The sequence below is a fragment of the Gadus macrocephalus genome, chromosome 6, assembly GCF_031168955.1.
Source record: "Gadus macrocephalus chromosome 6, ASM3116895v1".
Lineage (NCBI taxonomy): Eukaryota > Metazoa > Chordata > Actinopteri > Gadiformes > Gadidae > Gadus > Gadus macrocephalus.
In genome coordinates, this window is record NC_082387.1 from 3,158,745 (window position 1) to 3,178,589 (window position 19,845).

A 19,845-nucleotide genomic window follows, 5' to 3' on the forward strand; every position below is an offset into this window, starting at 1 on the left:
TGCTTATAAAAGGGCACAGTAAAAATATGCACAAAACAGAATGGAACTTGGTTACAATATCTGCAGCTGTAACTATAGCCCCGCCCAGCGCCCACACACCCAAGTTGAAGTGACCCTCTTCACAAATTTGTTTCCGCTCCTCTATGCTTGTAGCCGCCAGGGTTCAGCGAGTCGAGTTGCCCTAAAAACGTCCCTTCTTCGCAGGTACCTAAAGCTTTTGCAACTTATCAACATATGAATTCCTTCTAATCTGGTTATAGATTTCAACGTCGCTCTCGCGCTGGTCTTTGTTTTATCTAATTTCACTCATTACCACGGTTACGGCTGAATTTGTAGTTGGTGAAAATAAAATCGATATTAGCCTGCATACAATTATCATTCTACTATTAGTAGACTATTATGCATATTATTAACATTCGTGATGCAATGTTAAAATTGTAGCAGAACTATTTACAAATGTGGAGTAACTGTGTCTTAACCGCGTGAGCGTAATCAGATTTGTTAACGTGTAAACCAGGGGTCAGCAACCTTTTCAACATGCAGTGCCAGTTTTACATGTTCTCGTTAATGAGTGCGCCTTAAGCAACAATAGATAAGATTAAGCTGAATTATGACGCAGCGACCAAAATCATTTCCAGAAGACCTGGAATTGCACTATTCCATATAGTCCATAAATCATGCATTAACATTTTAATGTTTTTTTGGTCGTTATTTTTGCAACATGGGCTTACAAATTATAATTACATATTGTGGCAACCCGGCTTGGTGAGTGAGCCGCCTCCTTCCAATGAGCACACCAACTGGAGCTTACTTAAAGCCAAAATGGCACTTTTATTCATTCATAAATGATATATCTAACAAAGCAAGCCGAAAAACTCAGCTTTGGAGGAATCAACAGTCTTTTTCCTCCCGGTGGAATCCCATCACCCACGAGACTGGTCTCTCCGCACACGCGAACCAGGAGAGCCCTGAATGAGTGTGGAAGCATGCTTTTTAAAGCATGCTTCCCACCTGCTCCTCAGGTGCTCCACATCTCAATGATTGGCACCGATGTTCTTACTGGTGCCATCTGTCGGAAATCTGTGGTACACCGCCTCCACAACCTGCCCCCTTGGCCTCCAGGGGCGCTGTGCCAGAGACGGGTTGCCACAATATGTCCCATCTTAAAACTCCATTTTCAGAAACTCATTCAAAAACATATTTGCACTGTGAGAAATGTAAAAAACGAGAATACATGAGAATTTTGGAACCATCCACATCAATATCTTTAAGACATATACAGCTTTGCAATACCATGTGAAGGCGATGCATACAGGCCACTTGCAACAATATTTACCCTCAACATAGGTTTAAAAACTATTAATTGATCCCATTTCAGAACACTGCTTTCTGTAACTAATTTAAGCATATTTGCACTGCGAGGAAATGGCCAAAACAAAGAAATCGGTAGTAATGATTATGCTGCCGCATAGTGCTGTGAATTTTTTTAATAATAATAAAATAAAATAATTTAATTGTTATTTATTTTTATTTTTTAAGTGTGCCAATGATTATGCTGCCCCGTGCCAGTGGTGGCACGCGTGCCAAGGCCGACCCCTGGTGTAAACTAATCTCAAATGCTTCGTTGCATTGGGCACACTGCAGCCCCAACCAAGACCAGCATTTTTCCTCTTAAAATCACTGGGTACTCCCTACTGGCGGTACTGAGGAACACAGACAAATCGACACGCACATTTGCACCTCTCTGCATGGAAAAAGTGTAGCAAACATCACCTATCAAAATAATGCCAATTAATGGACCCTTCTGAGTGGAAACTCATTTTGCAGATGTAATAGCATACCATTTTATTGTTGTAGCACTAGTTTCCTCCCTCCAATAGAAACTCACCTTTTGCCTGTTCATTTGGTTTCCTTCTTAGTATTTAACAGCAGCCCTGTGCAACATGCGGGTGGCGGTGATAGGAGCTGGGGTGATCGGCTTGTCCACAGCCAAGTGCATCTACGAGCAGTACCACTTGACACAGGGCAACCTGACCATTGAGGTGTATGCGGATCGCTTCACGCCTCTTACCACCAGTGATGGAGCCGCGGGCTTCTGGCAGCCATACCTCTACGACAACGGCCGCACGGAAGAAACGTAGGCCTACGACGTAGTTGTCTTCTTTGTGTATAGGCCTTGTGGTTCTTGAACTAGTTAGAGCCTGGGCGTGCGAGATAAGTTTAAATGGATGAGCCTGCAATGACGACAGATGAGACTATCCAATGCTTATTGTTTTTTATTCAATCTATGCAGTTACCTTCACTTAGGTGTATTTTCATGTGATTTGACCACAGCTACACCTGCATAGGGACTTGTTGATTTAACAATGTGTTTAAAAACATTTTTGCATCACATTTACCACTTTTGAATATCTTGTGTAATACCATGCATTCAGGAAGTGGAACAAGGAGACCTTTGACTACCTGCTCAGTGTGCTGAGTTCCCCTGAGTCAGTGAAGATGGGGATATTCCTTCAGTCAGGATACAATCTTTGTTCTGATTATGCACCTGTGAGTTCTACTCTCTTGCCTTCTAAATACTAAGCCAATGCTCGTGTCACGACTCAGAACGGGAATCAATTGCAGATCAAAAGAGTTTATTCACAAACAGTCCAGCAGGCAAATCAGATTCCAGGTACAGGCGGGGTTCGTAAACAGGCAGGCAGGCAGACAGATACAGACGGACAGGTACAGGCGAGATATCCAAAACCGATAGGCAGAAGACTTAGTCCAAAACAGGCAGGGTTCAAAACCCGGAAGAACAGTAAACTATAACTTCTCTTTAAAGAGCTTCACGCTAGTCTCACTCACGTGGCAGTCAGGAAGCAAACAGTACATACCGTGACGATCTGACAAAGTGAACAGAAAGGGCAGTGTTTAAATACTCCACCAATCAATACCAAATGAGAGACAGGTGAACAGAGAAAATGGAGGGAAACAAACAAAGGCAGGAAGTTGCCCAAATAAGGACATGGGTGTTACTCCGGGCACATGACCATCACATGGCTACAAACATAAACAAAGTCCAGAATTATCACACTCCAACAGGTAGGGCGAGACAAAAACAACAGTCCATACAAGAATCCTGACAGCTCAGTTCTACAATAAAGAAAGAGCCGTCCATAACCATTTATTTATGGTTTGTAAACTATGTGAACAGCCTCAGGTGACACTTCTATATCTTTATGGTGTTCATTGTTCAAATGAGAGTCCTTGGTATAATAAGCAGGTTATAATTTAACCTGGCTCAAGATAAGGGTTAGGGTTGGAGGGTTAGGTCCTGTTTGAGTGCACAACTTTAAGGCCTGATAAAGGCACGTACACAAACCAACATTTATGTTCCCAGCTGAATAATAGAAGACCAGAACTCAACAGCCAAGAACGGTTGTAAAAGCCTTTCTGATAGCAGCATTTAGCTCTTTCTCTTTCCTAGCTTTTTCCAGCTCTTTTCTTCTCAGTTGACAGTATTACTATCCATAACATAACATAAGCAGATGATTTTCATTGATAACACCTTTTGATTCTTAAGGTCCTAATTCAATTAAATGTTATATTTTTTACTGTTTACAATTTAATACAATACGATGCACCACACGGCCTGCAAATGGCAATCATAAATCATTAACACATTGCTCCTCAGCTAATAAGAGGCTCCTAATCTTTGTGCTTTCATTGTGCATTATTAATATTACTGAATTTACTTCATGTTTGCAGTGATATATTTTCCTTGGATGGAGGGGTTGTGTGTCCCCCTACCCCCCCTGGGATTTCTGCCTATGCCCTCTACACATTTCCAACTTATAACGAATGATGATATCCTAGATACTACACATATATGGACCTATTTATTAGGGTAACAGGTCCAATAAAACTATGAAACATTACTATTTCAATAAATCGCAATTAATTGTCATCACATTGTGTCTCTGTTGCAGGAGCCCTCCTTTAAAGACATTGTGCTGGGCTTCAGACACCTCACCAAAAGGGAGCTGGAAATGTTTCCCGGATACAAGTATGTCATGTGGGATTAGAGGTTGGAATAGACACAACAAAGGATACTTGAAGTACGATTATAATGTTATTTTTGTATGTTGATGTTCTAGTCATGGCTGGTTCAACACTGCTCTTATGATTGAAGGGAAAACGTATTTACCTTGGCTGATGGATTGGTGAGTTTTTATATCTCACTCATTATATATGAAACTATTTACATGCAAGACTCCAAGAATTGTGGCATAACACAATGAGCTAAAACAGAAGGAAGCAACACGACAGTGTGCTATTTAACAATTATTCGCCAAGCGATATGAATAGTGGGGAATAGGCCCCCAGACACAGAGCCTGAGGTGAATAATTGTTCTAGTATAAACTACAAGTGAACACTCCAAAAATAAAAAAGATATATTTTTTCCGGGATTTATTTGTTTTTATAAGCGATTTATTTGTTTGAGATCTTGATCATGGGATATTGCCCAATATCCCGAGATAGCGAATTGCACCATCTTAGCAGGTTCACCTGTAGCATATACTAATTATATATATATAAATATCATGAACAATATATATATGTATATATATATACATATATATATTGTGGCAACCCGGGCCCAGGAATGTCTCAGAGGTATAAGGAATCACCACAATTCACGGCTGGTTCAAAGCCCGGGAAGGCATTTATTCGGGATAACTCAAAATACACCCACTTGGGGAAAGCGTGAAAGAATACGCTGACTCCGGGAGCCTTGGAAAAAAGGGGACAATATTCAGTTCTCTTGGGGAGCAGGGGGTCGATCCCGTCGGCGTTCCTCTTCACGGCTATCGGGCCTTGGCCGGGGTGCGTCCTCCTTGGGGCCTGTCGGGAGCAGCTCGGTTCACCTTCCGTCGGCTTGTCTGTCCGTGGTTCGGGGTTACTCCTGTTGCTCCCGGCTCCAACTCTGCTTGGGTCAGGGCAAAGCGTTAAGGCCACGTTTATACGTAGCAGGGTATTTATAGAAACGAATATTTCCCCCCCTCCATTTTCAAAAATAACATTGTGCACACAACATCGTTTTCAAAATAGTTGTCGTTTACATCAAAACGCATAAATACGCCGTTGAGCGCAATTAAAGCCATGCAAGCCAATCAGAATCCGCAGAATCAACAACAACGAATAACACGAGCGTCTTCCTGTAACAAAATAACTGTAAGCATAGGGCGCTCATATGACGTTAAGCATTTCCTGGGGCATAATGTGACGCTTCAGAACCTAAAACCCTGTTTCCCCCCGTTGACACGACAACACATAACCGGCGTTTTCAGAAATCTCCACTTTGGCCGGAGTTTTTAGAAATGATCGTTTTCTGTGACAAAACAGCGTTTTCGTGTAAATGAGAGGCCAAACCGCGTGGAAATATCTGCGTTTTCCTTTCGTGTAAACGGGGCCTTATGCCACGTTTCCACTGCAGGGTGCGGAACGGATCGGTTCGCAAAGGTGCGGTAGGGAGGGGGCGGTATAGCCCAGCTCAGTTCCGAGGTCGCAACCTCGGAACTGAGGTTCCAACCTCGGAACTGAGGTTCCCTGTTGTTGGGAACACCGCCGACAGTACCCTTTAAGGTAGGCCGGATGTCGATCGCCGCGGCAGCTACGTAAACATCGTAAACAACGTCTTCCTCCCCAAGAATGCAGACGAACGTCTCCACCTCCTTGTTCGCCCAAGCAAGTGTTTTACGCGACATGTTAATTGTAGAGCTGTCAAGCGATTAAAATATTTAATCGTGATTAATCGCATTAATGTCATAGTTAACTCGCGATTAATCGCGATTAATCGCAAATTATTTTTCTATGCTAAATATCCCTTGATTTTTTTGTCCCAGAATTTTTCTCATTTTAATTCTCTTATCAACATTGATGGCAAGCCGAAGTGTATCGGCTTGCCTTGTGCAAATGATTTTCTATTGATAACAACATTGGCATATACTGATCAAAACAGGACGATACAAAAAAATAGCCTATAGTGCAATTAAACGACTGCTTTGAACAAATGTCATTTGAACATAGCAGTTTTTTTTTTTTTTTTTTTTATAAAATAATTGCGTTAATCGCGCGCTAATTTTTTTAACGCCGTTAAATTTGGTTTGCGTTAACGCCGTTAATAACGCGTTTAACTGACAGCTCTATTGTAAAGAATAATACCTCGAGGCTACTGTTTGTTTGTTTTTATCCCCACGTCGCCCGGAAGTGATGATTCTGTCGACCAATCAACGGAGGGGGTGTGTAGCTAGAATTTCCCGGGACCCTTTCAGGCTTCTCGTCTCTTTTTCAGTACCCCAACGGAGGAGTCCTGAAAACGAGGCCAAAACGGGTACGGCTAAGTCCGGGTCACGCCCACTTTTGCCGGTGGAAACGCAACCCGTACCGCACCTTTGCGAACCGATCCGTTCCGCACCCTGCAGTGGAAACGCGCCATTAGAGGTCCCTCGTTCCCCGCCCCAGTTGTTTCCTATCTCTCTGATTAGTGTGCCGGGAGGGACGTCCTCTGGCTCCGCCTGCTGGGTATGGGCGGTACACGCCCTCCACAACCTCTCCCCTGGGCTGTCCAGCCCGAGGGGTTGGGGACGGGTTGCCCACTACATATATATATATATATATATATATATATATATTCTTCTATCTTCTTCAGTTTATTTTGTCTTCTTAACCTCCAGCTCATAATATATCAGAATTGTAGATTATGCAAAAAAAAATATGATTCTGTAGAGTTCAGTGTAATACCCTCTTTAATTTAGAGGCAACACTAGAATAACTTGGTTTTGCATGAATTACAGGTTACAAAACAGAGGAGTGATGTTCTACCAGAAGAAAATTGAATCTTTTAAAGAGGTTAGTGCAAATGTTTTCATGGAAAATGTAATAAAAAATGTATGTATGTTATGTTTAATAATAATATATATAATTTAATATAATATAAAATCCACCCATTGAGGACTTAGCTTTGTTTTCTATTTGTAATAAAGAGTCAACAATCATTGAACTCAACAGCACAATCCATAGTGAATCACTGGTCATTGAATTGAATTGATGTAATGTAACGGTGCCATGTGATCTAATGCTGGCCTGCAATCGAATATTGCATGTACACCTCAATGGTCAGGTGCCTTCTAATGTAACAGTGTTGTTTAATGTAATGGTTCTGTTTAATGCAATTTTGCCATACAATGTAGTGGTGCTATTATTGTTTACCTTGCCATAAAAACCATGACCACCCTTGGTAATAATGGGGACCCATTTAAGACTGACATTCTTCTGCTCAAATTATCTGAAATTACATTATAACCTATACGTTATGGTTTGGTTACTTTCCAATAGAACCTTTAAAAGCATAATGCATAAGTCCTGTTTGTTGTGTTTTGTTTAGTTAGCAGATGCTGGGGTGGACATTATTATCAATTGCTCAGGGGTGAGGTCAGGGGACCTGCAGCCCGACCCTCAACTTACACCAGGCCGGGGCCAAATCATTAAGGTGACTGCTTTCTATCATAGCAATCCTATTTAGAGTCTTTTTAGAGTGACTACATTGGCCATTGGAAGTCACATCTAAGACTCCAGCTAGGTTTTTGACATTGTTTTTGTTGAGATATCAATCAACAAGGATCTCTGCTCAACTGACCACCTCTTGCTGTGTCTGACCTTTTTAAATTGGGCAGTTGGCGGGACATTTCCGTCAGTTTTATTCAAAAAGAGTTAAACTGCTCCCATAGCTGTATCTTTGTTTTGTCCAACAGCTATGAGTACCCCCAATTTTCTTCGATAGTGCAGTTCGTAAAGGAGCCGGCTTTCTTGGTTCATTGGAGTAGCCAGGGCTATGCACGGAGACCTCTTTAGAATAATTTTGGTAGGCGGTATGGTAGGCCTACAATGAAGGGAAAAGATAAAATGCAGAAGGCAATTATTTTTTATTGTCTCAGGTTGTACCCCCTATCGTCATACAGTCTCTCCCCTGAGCTAGCTGCAATAGCCTGAACTGTGTAATCTAAGATGTAAACAGTGAACAATAAGTACCCCACATCACCTTCAGACTCCATCCGTAACTTGTAAACAAAATGAGACAATCAGTTATAAAACTGAAAATTATTTATGAAAGTGCAAAATACACCGGAGGGTGCGGGTCGGTTCGGGGCGGCTTGGTGGAGTAGTGAAGGTGCGGTTTGGCGCAGCTCAGTTACGGCTCGCGTTTCCACCCGACAGTACCTTTATGGCGCATTTCCACTTGAGGGTGCGGGTCGGTTCGGTGCGGCTTGGTGGAGTAGTCAAGGTGCGTTTCGGCACAGCTCAGATACGGCTCGCGTTTTCACCGCCGACAGTACCCTTATGGAAGGGGTACGAATACATACATGTATCGTTACACCCCTAGTAGGAAGGGGGCACAGTTGAATATTACCTCCCACTACCCCACTCCCCTCCAATCAGAGCATAGCTACGATTCTGTGGACCAGCGGACCAGCAGCTCCGGCGGGGGGAACTCGGCGGCAGCTCAGCTCCGGGAGTACAATCCCTTTCTCTGCCAGACTGTCGCCGAGCTCCAGCCGCCGGAATTGAGGGACCGGAGGAGGAGACATGGAGGAAAAAGGGATTGTACTCCCGGAGCTGAGCTGACCGACTGCCGCCGAGCTACCCCCGCCGGACTTTTCAGCTCCCGGAGGACACCCGCCGGAGCTGCCGGACTGGCGGCGGGACGGCTTCGACGGAGGCCGGACTGCCACCGAAGTCCGGCAGCTCCGCCGGTGCCGGCGGTGCCGGCAGCTCCGGCGCGGGTAGCTCGGCGGCAGTGAGGCAGCTCATCTCCTCCATGTCGCGGTTCATGGACTTCAGAGAGCCGAGGCCAAAGTTCCTTTCCCCCAATTCTTCTCAACCATGGCCGAGATATCTTCCACTACGAGTCCTTGTTGTGAAAGTGCCAGAGATGTCAGACGCAGTATTTATGATTCATTATCATCCGAGGCGCACATAGCTTTTGGCCGTTATATTAGATATAATATTATATAAATACCAATATATAATATTATTATTATATATTATTATATAGATATAGAGCTCCAGGAGTCCACAAACAACAATCCCTTCTCCTCCATGCTGTGGTTCAGTCTGACAGCTCATTGGTCAATGGGCAGCAGCTCATTCACATTAAAGCTACAGACACCATAAACAGCACATTCTGAAGGAGCTGAAACAGAGAGCGGCAGGCAAGATTTTTTTTTCCTAAAAGCTATTTCCAGCAAACAGCTTCAAAAACATGTTTTCTGGAACTCAAATATTATGTTTACTTGTTGTGAAAACGCCATAATATGTCTCCTTTAACAACCTGTCCATTGGTTTTTAATATGGGTTTTCACTCTTTTTTGTAACAGGTTGATGCACCATGGCTAAAGCATTGGATTCTTACCCACAATAAAAGATCTAGCACCTACAATTCCCCTTACATCATTCCAGGGTAACTCAGTATACTTTTTGACCATTTTAATTTAATTTCTTAATCAACTATATGTCATTACATGATTTTGAGAGTTCTTCTACACTAGGTCTATTGGAGGTTTTCTTGCTTATCACACATATTCTGTGGTGGCCTGCTATCAAAGTGCATTGTTGGTAATACTGAAAATTATATATATTATATATTTCTCCGCCTTTGGGGGTCTGTCACACCAAAATTGTACCAGGGGTGAAAATTGTACCGCCTACGTAATCCGCGTTCGAAACATAACGTCATCGTTCGACGCGATTGTTCGTTGCCAGGCAGGTTTCAAAAAACATTTGCGCTCATGTTGCCATAGACAAAATAACACTTGTTTTTACTTTAAAATATATTTATATTAATTTTTTTGTATTGAATTTAGCTAGTAAACTTGTCATGGTCTGTCGTGTTTTGGTGTGTTTCCCTCCTGTGTTGATTACTGTTCCCTCCCCTAATGTGTCTCAGCTGTTCCTCGTTGTGTTTGTTACTTAAGCCCTTGTCTTTCCTTTGTTCCTTGTGCTGTCATTGTGGTTGTTCGTCCTGCGTGCTCTCTGTGGCTACCTGTGTTCCCTTACTCCTTGCTCCTTGCTCCTTGCCTTAGCCTTTTGGCAGAAATAAAGTGCCGTTTCCTTTACCCGTCTGCATCTGGGTCCTACCTGCCTGCCTGCACCTGCAACTCCTAACAGAACTGTGTGTTTAAACTGTATCATAGTCTAGCTAGCTTGTGCTAATACACTCAGTTTACTAGCTAAATGCGATTAAAAAGAATAAAGTATAAAGTTATATATAGTTAGCATCGCTAATAAATGTCATTTGTAAAATAAGTGTTATCTGTTTGATGTTCTATTTCATGTAAGCTACGCCGTCTAGGCTTCGCCTTACGGGCTTGTCCCGTGCGTTGTACTGATCAATGAAAACGAAGATATGACTTCCAACAATAAGATGACCGTGGCAGCGGCATGGGCGAGGCCAAGGACCAACGGCCCTTTTCAGGGCCACTGGAGAGCGCTCCTGTAAGAGCTGGCGGGCCCTTTTCAGGGCCTCAGTGCGCCTCCTGTCCCGCTTCCCTGGCGCCGGGTGACGGGCACCTGGCGTGTTTCAGGTGCCACTGCGCTGAACAAGCCATGGCTGCCTTGGTTGCTACCACCTCCTGCGCCGCCTGCCGCGCGCTGCCTGAAGAGGGGCTCCTCTCCAGGCACCTCTTTTTCTTCCCGTCGGTGGATCTCGCTGAGGCCATCGACATCTTCGGTGCCGGAGTTCCGGACGCCCAGGACGCCGACGAGCACTTTGAGGTTGACGACGTCGCCTTCTTCGACGACGTCTTTCCTGGTTCTGCGTCCGAGTTCTCCCGCTCCGGGGCTTCCACCGCCACTGTCGTCCCGAGGGAGAGACCGTGCCGGATGGCCGATCATGGGTGAGGCGGCGGCCATCAAGGGCATCCCTATGCCAGCCCCGCCTCTCGCCCACATGTCGGATGACATGCAGGGCGAGTGTTTTCGCACCCTGTCTTCCTCCTGGCGGGCTACCCAGTGTCCCCTGTTCCCACCGGTTCAGCACCTTTTCACTGCTGCGGGTGGGGACCCCTCTACTCTGAAGGCCCCGGTGAGGCCCTTCGCTGACTTCACCAGCGTGGAAGGGTGGGATGATACTCAGGCGAGGGGGATCCCTCGCCTGGAGTCTTCCCTAGCAGCGCTTCTCTGTCCTAACGAGAAGCCGCTGCCCCCCGACCGCCTCCAGAAGCAGATTACCGGCATGACGGACAGGGTGTTCGTCTGTGCCTCGCAATCTGCGGCGGACAACATTGCCCTGCTCTCCTCTGCCCTGGTCTCCTTGTCGGCTGGCAGGGAGGCTTACGGCCCGGAGGAGGCCGCGAGATGGCTGACGGTTTCCCGATTCTCCAGCTCCATCCTTCAGCTGTGCCGGCCGGTAGCCGTTTCGGCCGGCCGGCATATGGCGTGGGCCACCATGATCCAGAGGGCCATATGGCTCTCTCACACTGCTGTTCCGGAACGAGAGCGGGCCAGCCTCGTCCAGGGCCCATTAGCTCCGGATAGACTATTTGGGCCCCGGTTCTCGGAGGTGCTCGCTCACCAGCAGTCCGTCCGTGAGAAATGTTCCCGGTTCGGGGCGATTCTCACAGGCTCCTCCCACCAGCGGGCCGAGAGGAGGCGGGGTCCAGGCTGGTTCCAGCGCTCCAGGGGGCCGCCTCCGCCTCCAACCCCAATGCAGCAGTCGCAGCAGCAGCAGTAACAGCAACAGCAGCCGCCGCCGCAGCCGGGGAGAGCAGCACCGCTGGGACAGAAGTTCCGCAAACTTGCTCCCACTTTTTCTTATCCAAACAATAAAGAAAAGAAAGACCATTCGACCGAACGGCAGTACATACTCCCTAAAGAGCGATATTCCTTTAGATTACCTCTTTCCCTCCTTCAGCCAGATGGCTGTAGGGTGGCGGCCGGACAGCGTGTTTACATAACCTCAGGTTCACCTGCTTCTAAGAAACCTCCTTTTGAGCTTTGTGGGTGGGCTGGAGACTCATTACACGAGCCTGTGGATACGGACGCTTGTACTAGTTTCCTAGTTTCCCACATTACCCCCTCTACCTCCCTTCTACAGTCTGTGGAAGGTGAGGAGACGGGTCTGCGTGCTGTGGTTACAGACAGTGGACAACGCACGGTCATGAGCGCTACGGCTAGACGGCTCGTTGCCTGTTCAGTGGACACGAGCGCGGCGTCTAGACAGCTCGCTGTTTGTACAGCGACGAGCTCTGTAACGTCTACCACGCTCGCTGAGCCTCCTCCCTTTCATGGGATGCCCCCCTAGGTCCACACACTGTGTGGAGGCGGTAGGGGCCGAGGAATACAGGTTATTCCTGGACAGCGTTCCTCAGCTGTCAGATCGTCCTCTCTCTGACACTATGCATGTTGGCTAGAGCGGTGCGTTCTACCATCGTGGTTGGACAACACGTTGAGATGGGGTGATCCCATACAGTTCAAGCGCCGTCCCCCACCCTTTATGGGGTTGGTGGAGACCAGGCTACGGGATCCAGCGGCAAGAACGGCTCTGGCAGCAGAGGTGGTCCGTCTCTTGGAGAAGGGGGCCATCACTGTCGTTCCCCCCACGAGTCACACCTAGGGTTTTACTCCCGCTACTTCCTGGTTTCCGAGAAGTCAGGGGAGATGAGACCTATTCTGGATCTTCGCGTGTTCAACAGATTCGTTGCCGCGAGGAAATTCAGAATGTTCACTATCAGTGCTCTGCTCCAATATGTGAGAGAGGGCGACTGGTTCGCATCCCTGGATCGCAAAGATGCTTACTTCCACGTCCCTGTTCGGCAGGCGCACAGGAAGTTTCTCAGTTTTGCCTTTATGGGGGTGGCGTACGAGTACCACTGCCTGCCATTCGGCTACTCCCTGGCCCCGCGCACCTTCTCGAAGTGTGTGGAGACGGCGTTGGGACCGCTCAGGCATCAGGGAAAGAGGGTTCTCTTCTACCTCGACGACCTACTTATTCTGAGCAACTCAGAGGAAGCTGCGAGAAGGGACACCATGACGTTGATAAACCATCTCTCTTTCCTGGGTTTTGCCATCAACTGGGAGAAGAGCCTCCCGCTCCCTGGCCGGCAGATAGTCTACTTGGGGCTTTGCCTAGACTCAGCCACCATGACAGCGATGCTCTCGCCTCCTCGGCGAAACATCATCCTGTTGGCGCTCTCCCGCTTTCGCGTTCTCAGAAACGTGACCGCGCTGTCCACCATGCGCCTGTTAGGGCTGATGGCAGCCGCCCATCCCGTGGTTCCCCTGGGTTTGCTCTTTATGCGCAGACTCCAGCGGTGGTTTGCTCGCCAACGGTTGGACCCCGTACGAGGAGGTGCTCCTCCTACCCCGTTCAGTGTCACCAGTCCTGGAATATTGGGGAAACCCCCCCGCCCTTCTCAGGGGTGTTCCCCTGAGCAGAGTGACGTCCTACGTAGTGGTCTTCACCGACGCCTCGTTGACGGGTTGGGGAGGAACGTGCCTCTTTCACTCAGGCGAGTGGCGCAAGCCCCCTACAGTCCACATAAATGTGCTGGAACTCATCGCTGTGAGGAAAGTGCTGTTGCATTTCTTTCACCTGGTGTGTCGGCGGCGGCGTACATAAACAAACAGGGGGGAGTGCGCTCCTCTGCTCTCCACCAAAGGGCGGTCGAGCTCTGGCTTTGGGCTCATCAGTATCTCCTCAGTCTGAGAGCCCTGCATATCGCGGGCACCCAGAACTTCGGGGCGGACCTCGTGTCTCGCGGCGGTTGCATCCCGACATTGTCAGACTGATCTGGCAGAGGTTCGGGACGGCTCAGGTGGACCTGTTCGCGTGCAGGGAGAACACACACTGCAGGCGGTGGTTCTCCCTCAACCCTCAGGTTCTTCCCCCATTGGGGTTGGATGCGTTGGCGCACACACCTTGGCCGCGGGTTCTCTTGTATGCGTTTCCTCCGCTCCAGCTGATCCTTCCTCTTCTGGAACGGGTCAGACAGGAGAGATTGTCCCTGATTATAGTGGCTCCGGAGAACGGCGGCGCTCTCACGGACGGCGCTCTCACGGACGGCGCCGTGGCCGGTACCGTTCAGACCGGATGCGCTTTCACAGGCCCATGGGACGGTGCACCACCCGCCCGCCAGGGCAAAGGTTTGCCTGAAGCGGTTATCAACACGTGCATCACGTGCAACTCGTGCATCTTCTACTACTTCCCTCTATGCAGCGAAATGGTGCGCTTTCTCTGATTGGTGTGACAGGAACCACGCTGTCCCATCCCATTGCGAGGTGGGAAGCGTGCTTGCGTTTCTAAAGCACTTATTGGAGAAGGGTTTGGCTTTTTCCACTATCAAGGTCTATGCGGCAGCTGTTTCGGCTGGCCATGCAGGCTGTGATGGTGGACCGATCTTCAGCCATCCACGGTTCTTGGTCAAGAGGTTCTTGCGTGGGGCTAGACGGGTTAGGCCTGTTTCGCGCGTGCTTACACCACGCTGGGATCTCCCCACTGTGTTGCGCGGGTTGTCCAGGGACCATTTCGAGCCTCTGTCTCAGGCCCCTTTGGATGCCCTGTCCTTTAAAACGGCACTCTTATTGGCTTTGGTTTCTGCCAAGCGGGCCTGTGAGCTGACTGCTCCGTCTGTCAGCCCGAGCTGCTTGTTGCTTAACGAGGACAGCTCCTATGCGCTGCTCAGACCTAATCCTGCGTTCCTCCCTAAGTACATTAATAGTTCTTTCCGGTCTAGCGATATTGTGCTTAAGGCTTTTCACCCCCCGCCTCATTCTAGTGAGGCGGAGGCGGAGTTGCATCTCCTGTGCCCGGTGTGGGCGCTGGCTATGTACGTGAAACGCTCGGCCGCGTTCCGCTCCACACAACAGTTGTTTGTGTGTTATAGCGACGCCAGCAGGGGCCGCACTCTCTCTAAACAGCAGTTTTCTTGCAGGATATGTGAGGGTGTTTGCTTAGCCTACGCTCGGCAGGGCTTAGCGCCACCATTGGGCGTTAAAGTGTGGTAGAAATTAGTGAGTATATTCTATGGTAAACCATGATTATTAATAGGCTTTATATTTTAAATGGTGGAAAGCACATGATGCCTGCAGAGTCTGGGTTCAGAACATTTGGAGCACAGGAATGTCCAGGGAACTGAGGGGTCAAGTCATGTTGACCTCCGCCTTTCAGCCTTGGGTCATCTTGGCTAACAAGGTTAATCCATGCAGACCTCAGACCAGGGCGCGGTTGATAACACGCTGAGACGAAGATTGACTGGGCGGAAACCCCATTGGGACAAAGGGAACCTCCATTGTAGCAAAGAAATTCCTGTATGTGTATAAAGTAAGGCTGGGACCGAATTTCAAGCAGTGACTCTATAGATCCACTCAGGCTGTTGTCGTTGTTGTTTTTCTGCACGATAAAGTCTTTTGTCAATTCTTGCTCCGGACCCCTCGATTTCTTTTGCACTCTCTCTCTTAAATTAGTCTAAGTGTTTTAAATCTCGATTAATCTTCGACAAAAGCTCACTCACATTTGCGCGGCTGCGTCTTGTTCTTCCCCCGGCCCCTTTGTCCGTTTCTACATGTCAGACATGTCCAGGGGCTCACTCGGCAACTCTGTGTTGGAGTCCGGTGCCCCTTCTACGGCTTAAGAATGAAGGCATGTTCTTTTAAGCGGCATCGTTGAAATTCCTCTCGCCGGATGGCGAGTTGGACTTGAATACCTGTATTTGTCTCCCGCCGTTTTTTAAATAAGAAACGGACGCGAGAAGCTCCTTATTGGAGAGTCGAACTCCGTAGCTCCGCCCCCGGTGGTAGCGGACCTAATGGAAACCGTATTACTCAGGTTTTTCCCGTCACTTTCCATGGATTCCATGAAGGACAGAAGGGGCCGGAGTCTTTGCAGTAGAGCTTTGACTTTTGCCCAAAATCATATTCGAAGTTTGTTTGTTTATTAATGTTAATATTCGAATATATTCAAATATTTATTAATAATATTTGGACCATTAAATGCCTTCAGTAAGACCTGGATTGGGCTTTGCAAGGTTTGTTTACCGGCGTTGCTATGGTTACCTGTATTGCGTGTTCCAACGGTTTATTTGGTTTCTAATAAATCGCTGTCTTATCAATACTTCATTTACTGCCTCTTCCGTGGTCATTACAATATTATGAATAGACTGCGTCAGGTTCTCCGACGTCTCACCCTCTTGGCCTGCCCATAAAAGGTTCGAATATTAAGGGCTGCCTAATATTCGTTCGAATTTTTATTTATTTTTTGATAACCAAGTTCGGAGTCAAAGCCCTACTTTGCAGACTCACTTTTTTCTCTTGATCATCGCCTTGCTTGATCTAGGAGGAATTCGTTTTTTTATTAAGCTGTTTTGTTTTGCACATCCTCTGCCTTTTTGAGTCTTATGTGCCCTGGTGACTTAAGTTTTCTTGACTGGGGTCCAGCAGGAGTACATTGATTGGGCTCCGCTCGCAGCTTCACCTTAGCCCATAAGGCGAAGCCTAGACGGCGTAGCCTACATGAAATAGAACGATAGTTATGATATTATAACTCTAGTACTATGATTGTAGGCGTAGCCGTCTAGTTTCCCACCTGCTGTACCCTCCAAATGCTGAAAGAATTGCGTGGAGGATGGGCGGCAGTTTTGCGCCGCATTATATACACGGTGCCGTGGGAAATGTGGGCGGTGCCCACGTTGATTGGTGCATAGTTGACAATTTTCAGTGCGCGAGCACGCACATAGGGCAAGCCCATAAGGCGAAGCCTAGACGGCTACGCCTACAATCATAGAACTAGAGTTATAATATCATAACTATCGTTATTTCGTCTTGTGACGCTCAATGAATGAGCGCGAATGTTCGCGAATGTTCATGAACCATCCTACGTCATCGTTCGACGCGAACGTCTGTCGCCAGGCAGGTTTGGAATTTTTGAACGCAGATTACGTAGGCGGTACAATTTTCGCCCCCGGTAAAATTTTGGTGTGACGGGTCCTCTTCCTTTTACCTAGCTCTTCGAGCAGTTGGCAGTCTCAGCCCCATTGACAGCCCAGGCAGTAGTATTTTGTAGGAAGAAAGCAACACAACCAGAAGACACCCATGGGCAGAAGAATCAACATCCACCTTGAAATATCCCAGCTGGGCTTGAACCTAGGACCACGGCACCACGGTGTCTTGCAGTTAGGATGATGTTGCGTTTATAATAGAAAAACACAGATCCATCCTCCCCGTCTGTAGGAGCCATCTGGTGACCGTGGGCGGGGTGTTTCAGGTGGGAAACTGGAGTGAAGCCAACAACTCCATCGACCACAAGAAGATCTGGGAGGAGGCCTGCCACTTGGAGCCAAGCCTCAAGGTGGGAGGTTGTTATTCTAACCGAGCGCTCTGACCCCTCCATCTAAAGGAGGACTAAACCCTCTGACCCCATGTTTAAATTACAACCCAACCCTCTGGCCCGCCTTAAAATAAGAACTTCACCCCCTGACCCCCCTTTAATGGTTTACTATCCCCCTGACCCCACCTTTAAAGGAGCACTAAACCCCCTGACCCAAATTTGAAAAGAGAACTCATCCCCCTGACCCCACCTCTTACAGGAGAATTTATCCCCCTGCCCCCCCATTAAATGAGAAATAAACCCCCTGACCCCACCTTTAAAGGAGGACATCTTACTTAATCAGCAGCGGAACCATATCAGCCAAACATATGTTATAGCATTTAACCTAGAGAGGTAGTCACCTAATGCAAACCAAACAGTGTTGTTGGGGTTTTTGATAGATAAAAAAAACCCTGTTAAATAAAATTATACAATTACGACTTGATCTTCCATCAGAATTGTCATTAATCTATCTCTTTGCATCTGCTTAAATCCTTATAATTCCTCGACAATACTGTGTGTGTGTGTGTGTGTGTGTGTGTGTGTGTGCGTGTGTGTGTGTGTGTGTGTGTGTGTGTGTGTGTGTGTGTGTGTGTGTGTGTGTGTGTGTGTGTGTGTGTGTGTGTGTGTGTGTGTGTGTGTGTGTGTGTGTGTGTGTGTGTGTGTGTGTCTTAGCATGCTAGGATAGTAGAGGACTGGGCAGGCCTGCGACCAGTGCGGACTACTGTGAGACTAGAGAGAGAGAAGATCTCATGCGGTCAGAACGACATTGAGGTAAGGAACTCAAACAATCCTCAATATAATCGTTCGGTGTTAGTTGTATGTGATTGTTTGTCATATTATCTTACCGACTTAGTGATTAACCGGACGAACTTGCAGATATTGTACTAAACACAAGTCATCTTCTTAATACAACACAGTTTCCTTATCTTGTTTCTGATTGGTTGAAAACAGTGGTCAAAATTATTATTAGTCTTTTATTTGAAAGTGTGTTGGAGAGACACCATAACGGCTCTCTTTCAGGTTATACTTAACTAAACTAGTGTGTAGTTATGTATTACTATAACAGCCCAGTTTCAGGGGAAACTACTTCACTGCAGTAGTAGTGAGTGACCGTAAGGGCTCTGGTTCAGGTGATACACACACTATACTATTGTGGAAGTGAATAACTGTTAGGGCTCTGGTTCAGGTGATACATGCACTACACTAGTTTAGTAGTGAGTGACTGTAAGGGCTCTGGTTCGGGTGATACATACACTACACTAGTGTAGTCGTGAGTGACCGTCAGGGCTCTGGTTAAGGTGATACATACACTACACTAGAGTATTAGTGAGTGACACTAAGCGCTCCGGTTCAGGTGATACATACACTACACTAGTGTGGTAGTGAGTGACTGTAAGCGCTCCGGTTCAGATGATACATACACTACACTAGAGTAGTAGTGAATGCCCCTAACTGCTGTTTCAGGTGATCCACAACTATGGCCACGGAGGGTTCGGTCTCACCATCCACTGGGGCTGTGCCATGGAGGCTAGCCGGCTCTTTGGCCAGATCATAGAAAACAGCGCCAAGACTCCCAAAGCTCGTCTGTAGATCTGGACTTACAGTCATGGGACAGCCCCTCCAGGGGTACACGCCACACAGGACCTCCAAACGTCCAGAGGACTAAGGAATGAACGGTTTAGAATGGCTATATGGAAACCTTGCGGTTCAATGGCTGATTGGTTGGCAGGCGTGGAATGAATAATTAATTAATTCACTTATTATTATGACAACTAGTATTAATTATATGATATGTCACGTTTTACGGTTATCAAGTTCTCTCAACCCGATATAGAAAAATGTAAATCCATGTGACACACAGTACATAACTCAAATATAAAAATACATAGTATAGAACTGACAAGAATGCTACAAATTGTTTAATTTGTTAACACATGCTCACACATATATCAATTAAAATAATTGTATACTTTAATATAATTATTAATGCAACTATAATTTTAATGTTGTCTGGATAGAGTCATTCAACCACTCTTTGAACATTTGTTTTGGATGTTGGATAATCATGAGTTAAATCACAATCATTTGTTGATCAGTTCTAATTCTCAAAGGGAGCTGATGGTATAGTTACCACAAAAAGTTTGGAATAACCTTGCTATCCTTTTGATATTTTGATAGAATAGATAGATATAATACATTTGACCAATGTAGACCAAAAAACATCCAATAAAAATGATTGAAATCTCTGTCTTGTTTTAAAATAAAATGGATTGAGACTGAATATAGCACACATTGAAGGAGGTGACTATGAGACTGAATATAGCACACATTGAAGGAGGTGACTATGAGACTGAATATAGCACTTAGTGGCAGACGGAGGAGGCTATGAGACTGAATATAGCACTCATTGGCAGACGGAGGAGGCTATGAGACTGAA

General features: G+C 46.7%; 2 protein-coding genes across 4 annotated transcripts in view; both read left to right on the forward strand.

The window, feature by feature from the left end:
• The window catches only part of LOC132459063 (uncharacterized), an 84,942-nt gene that overhangs the window by 34,408 nt on the left and 30,689 nt on the right, over positions 1-19,845 (forward strand). The gene's annotated exons all lie outside the window — the stretch shown is intronic.
• On the forward strand, positions 68-19,654 carry LOC132458739 (D-amino-acid oxidase-like). Of its 3 annotated transcripts, none has more exons than XM_060053017.1 (11): positions 68-204; positions 1,920-2,137; positions 2,436-2,550; positions 3,975-4,051; positions 4,143-4,208; positions 6,844-6,898; positions 7,434-7,538; positions 9,424-9,506; positions 17,270-17,387; positions 18,081-18,179; positions 18,873-19,654. In XM_060053017.1, exons 2-11 carry the CDS (start codon positions 1,944-1,946, stop codon positions 18,996-18,998), a joined length of 1,038 nt encoding a protein of 345 aa, XP_059909000.1. In that variant the 5' UTR covers positions 68-204; positions 1,920-1,943; the 3' UTR covers positions 18,999-19,654. The 3 variants fall into 3 exon arrangements, with proteins under 3 accessions (XP_059909000.1, XP_059909002.1, XP_059909003.1); XM_060053019.1 differs by having other exon boundaries at positions 18,089-18,179; positions 18,873-19,013; XM_060053020.1 differs by lacking the exons at positions 17,270-17,387; positions 18,081-18,179; positions 18,873-19,654 and adding an exon at positions 17,044-17,246.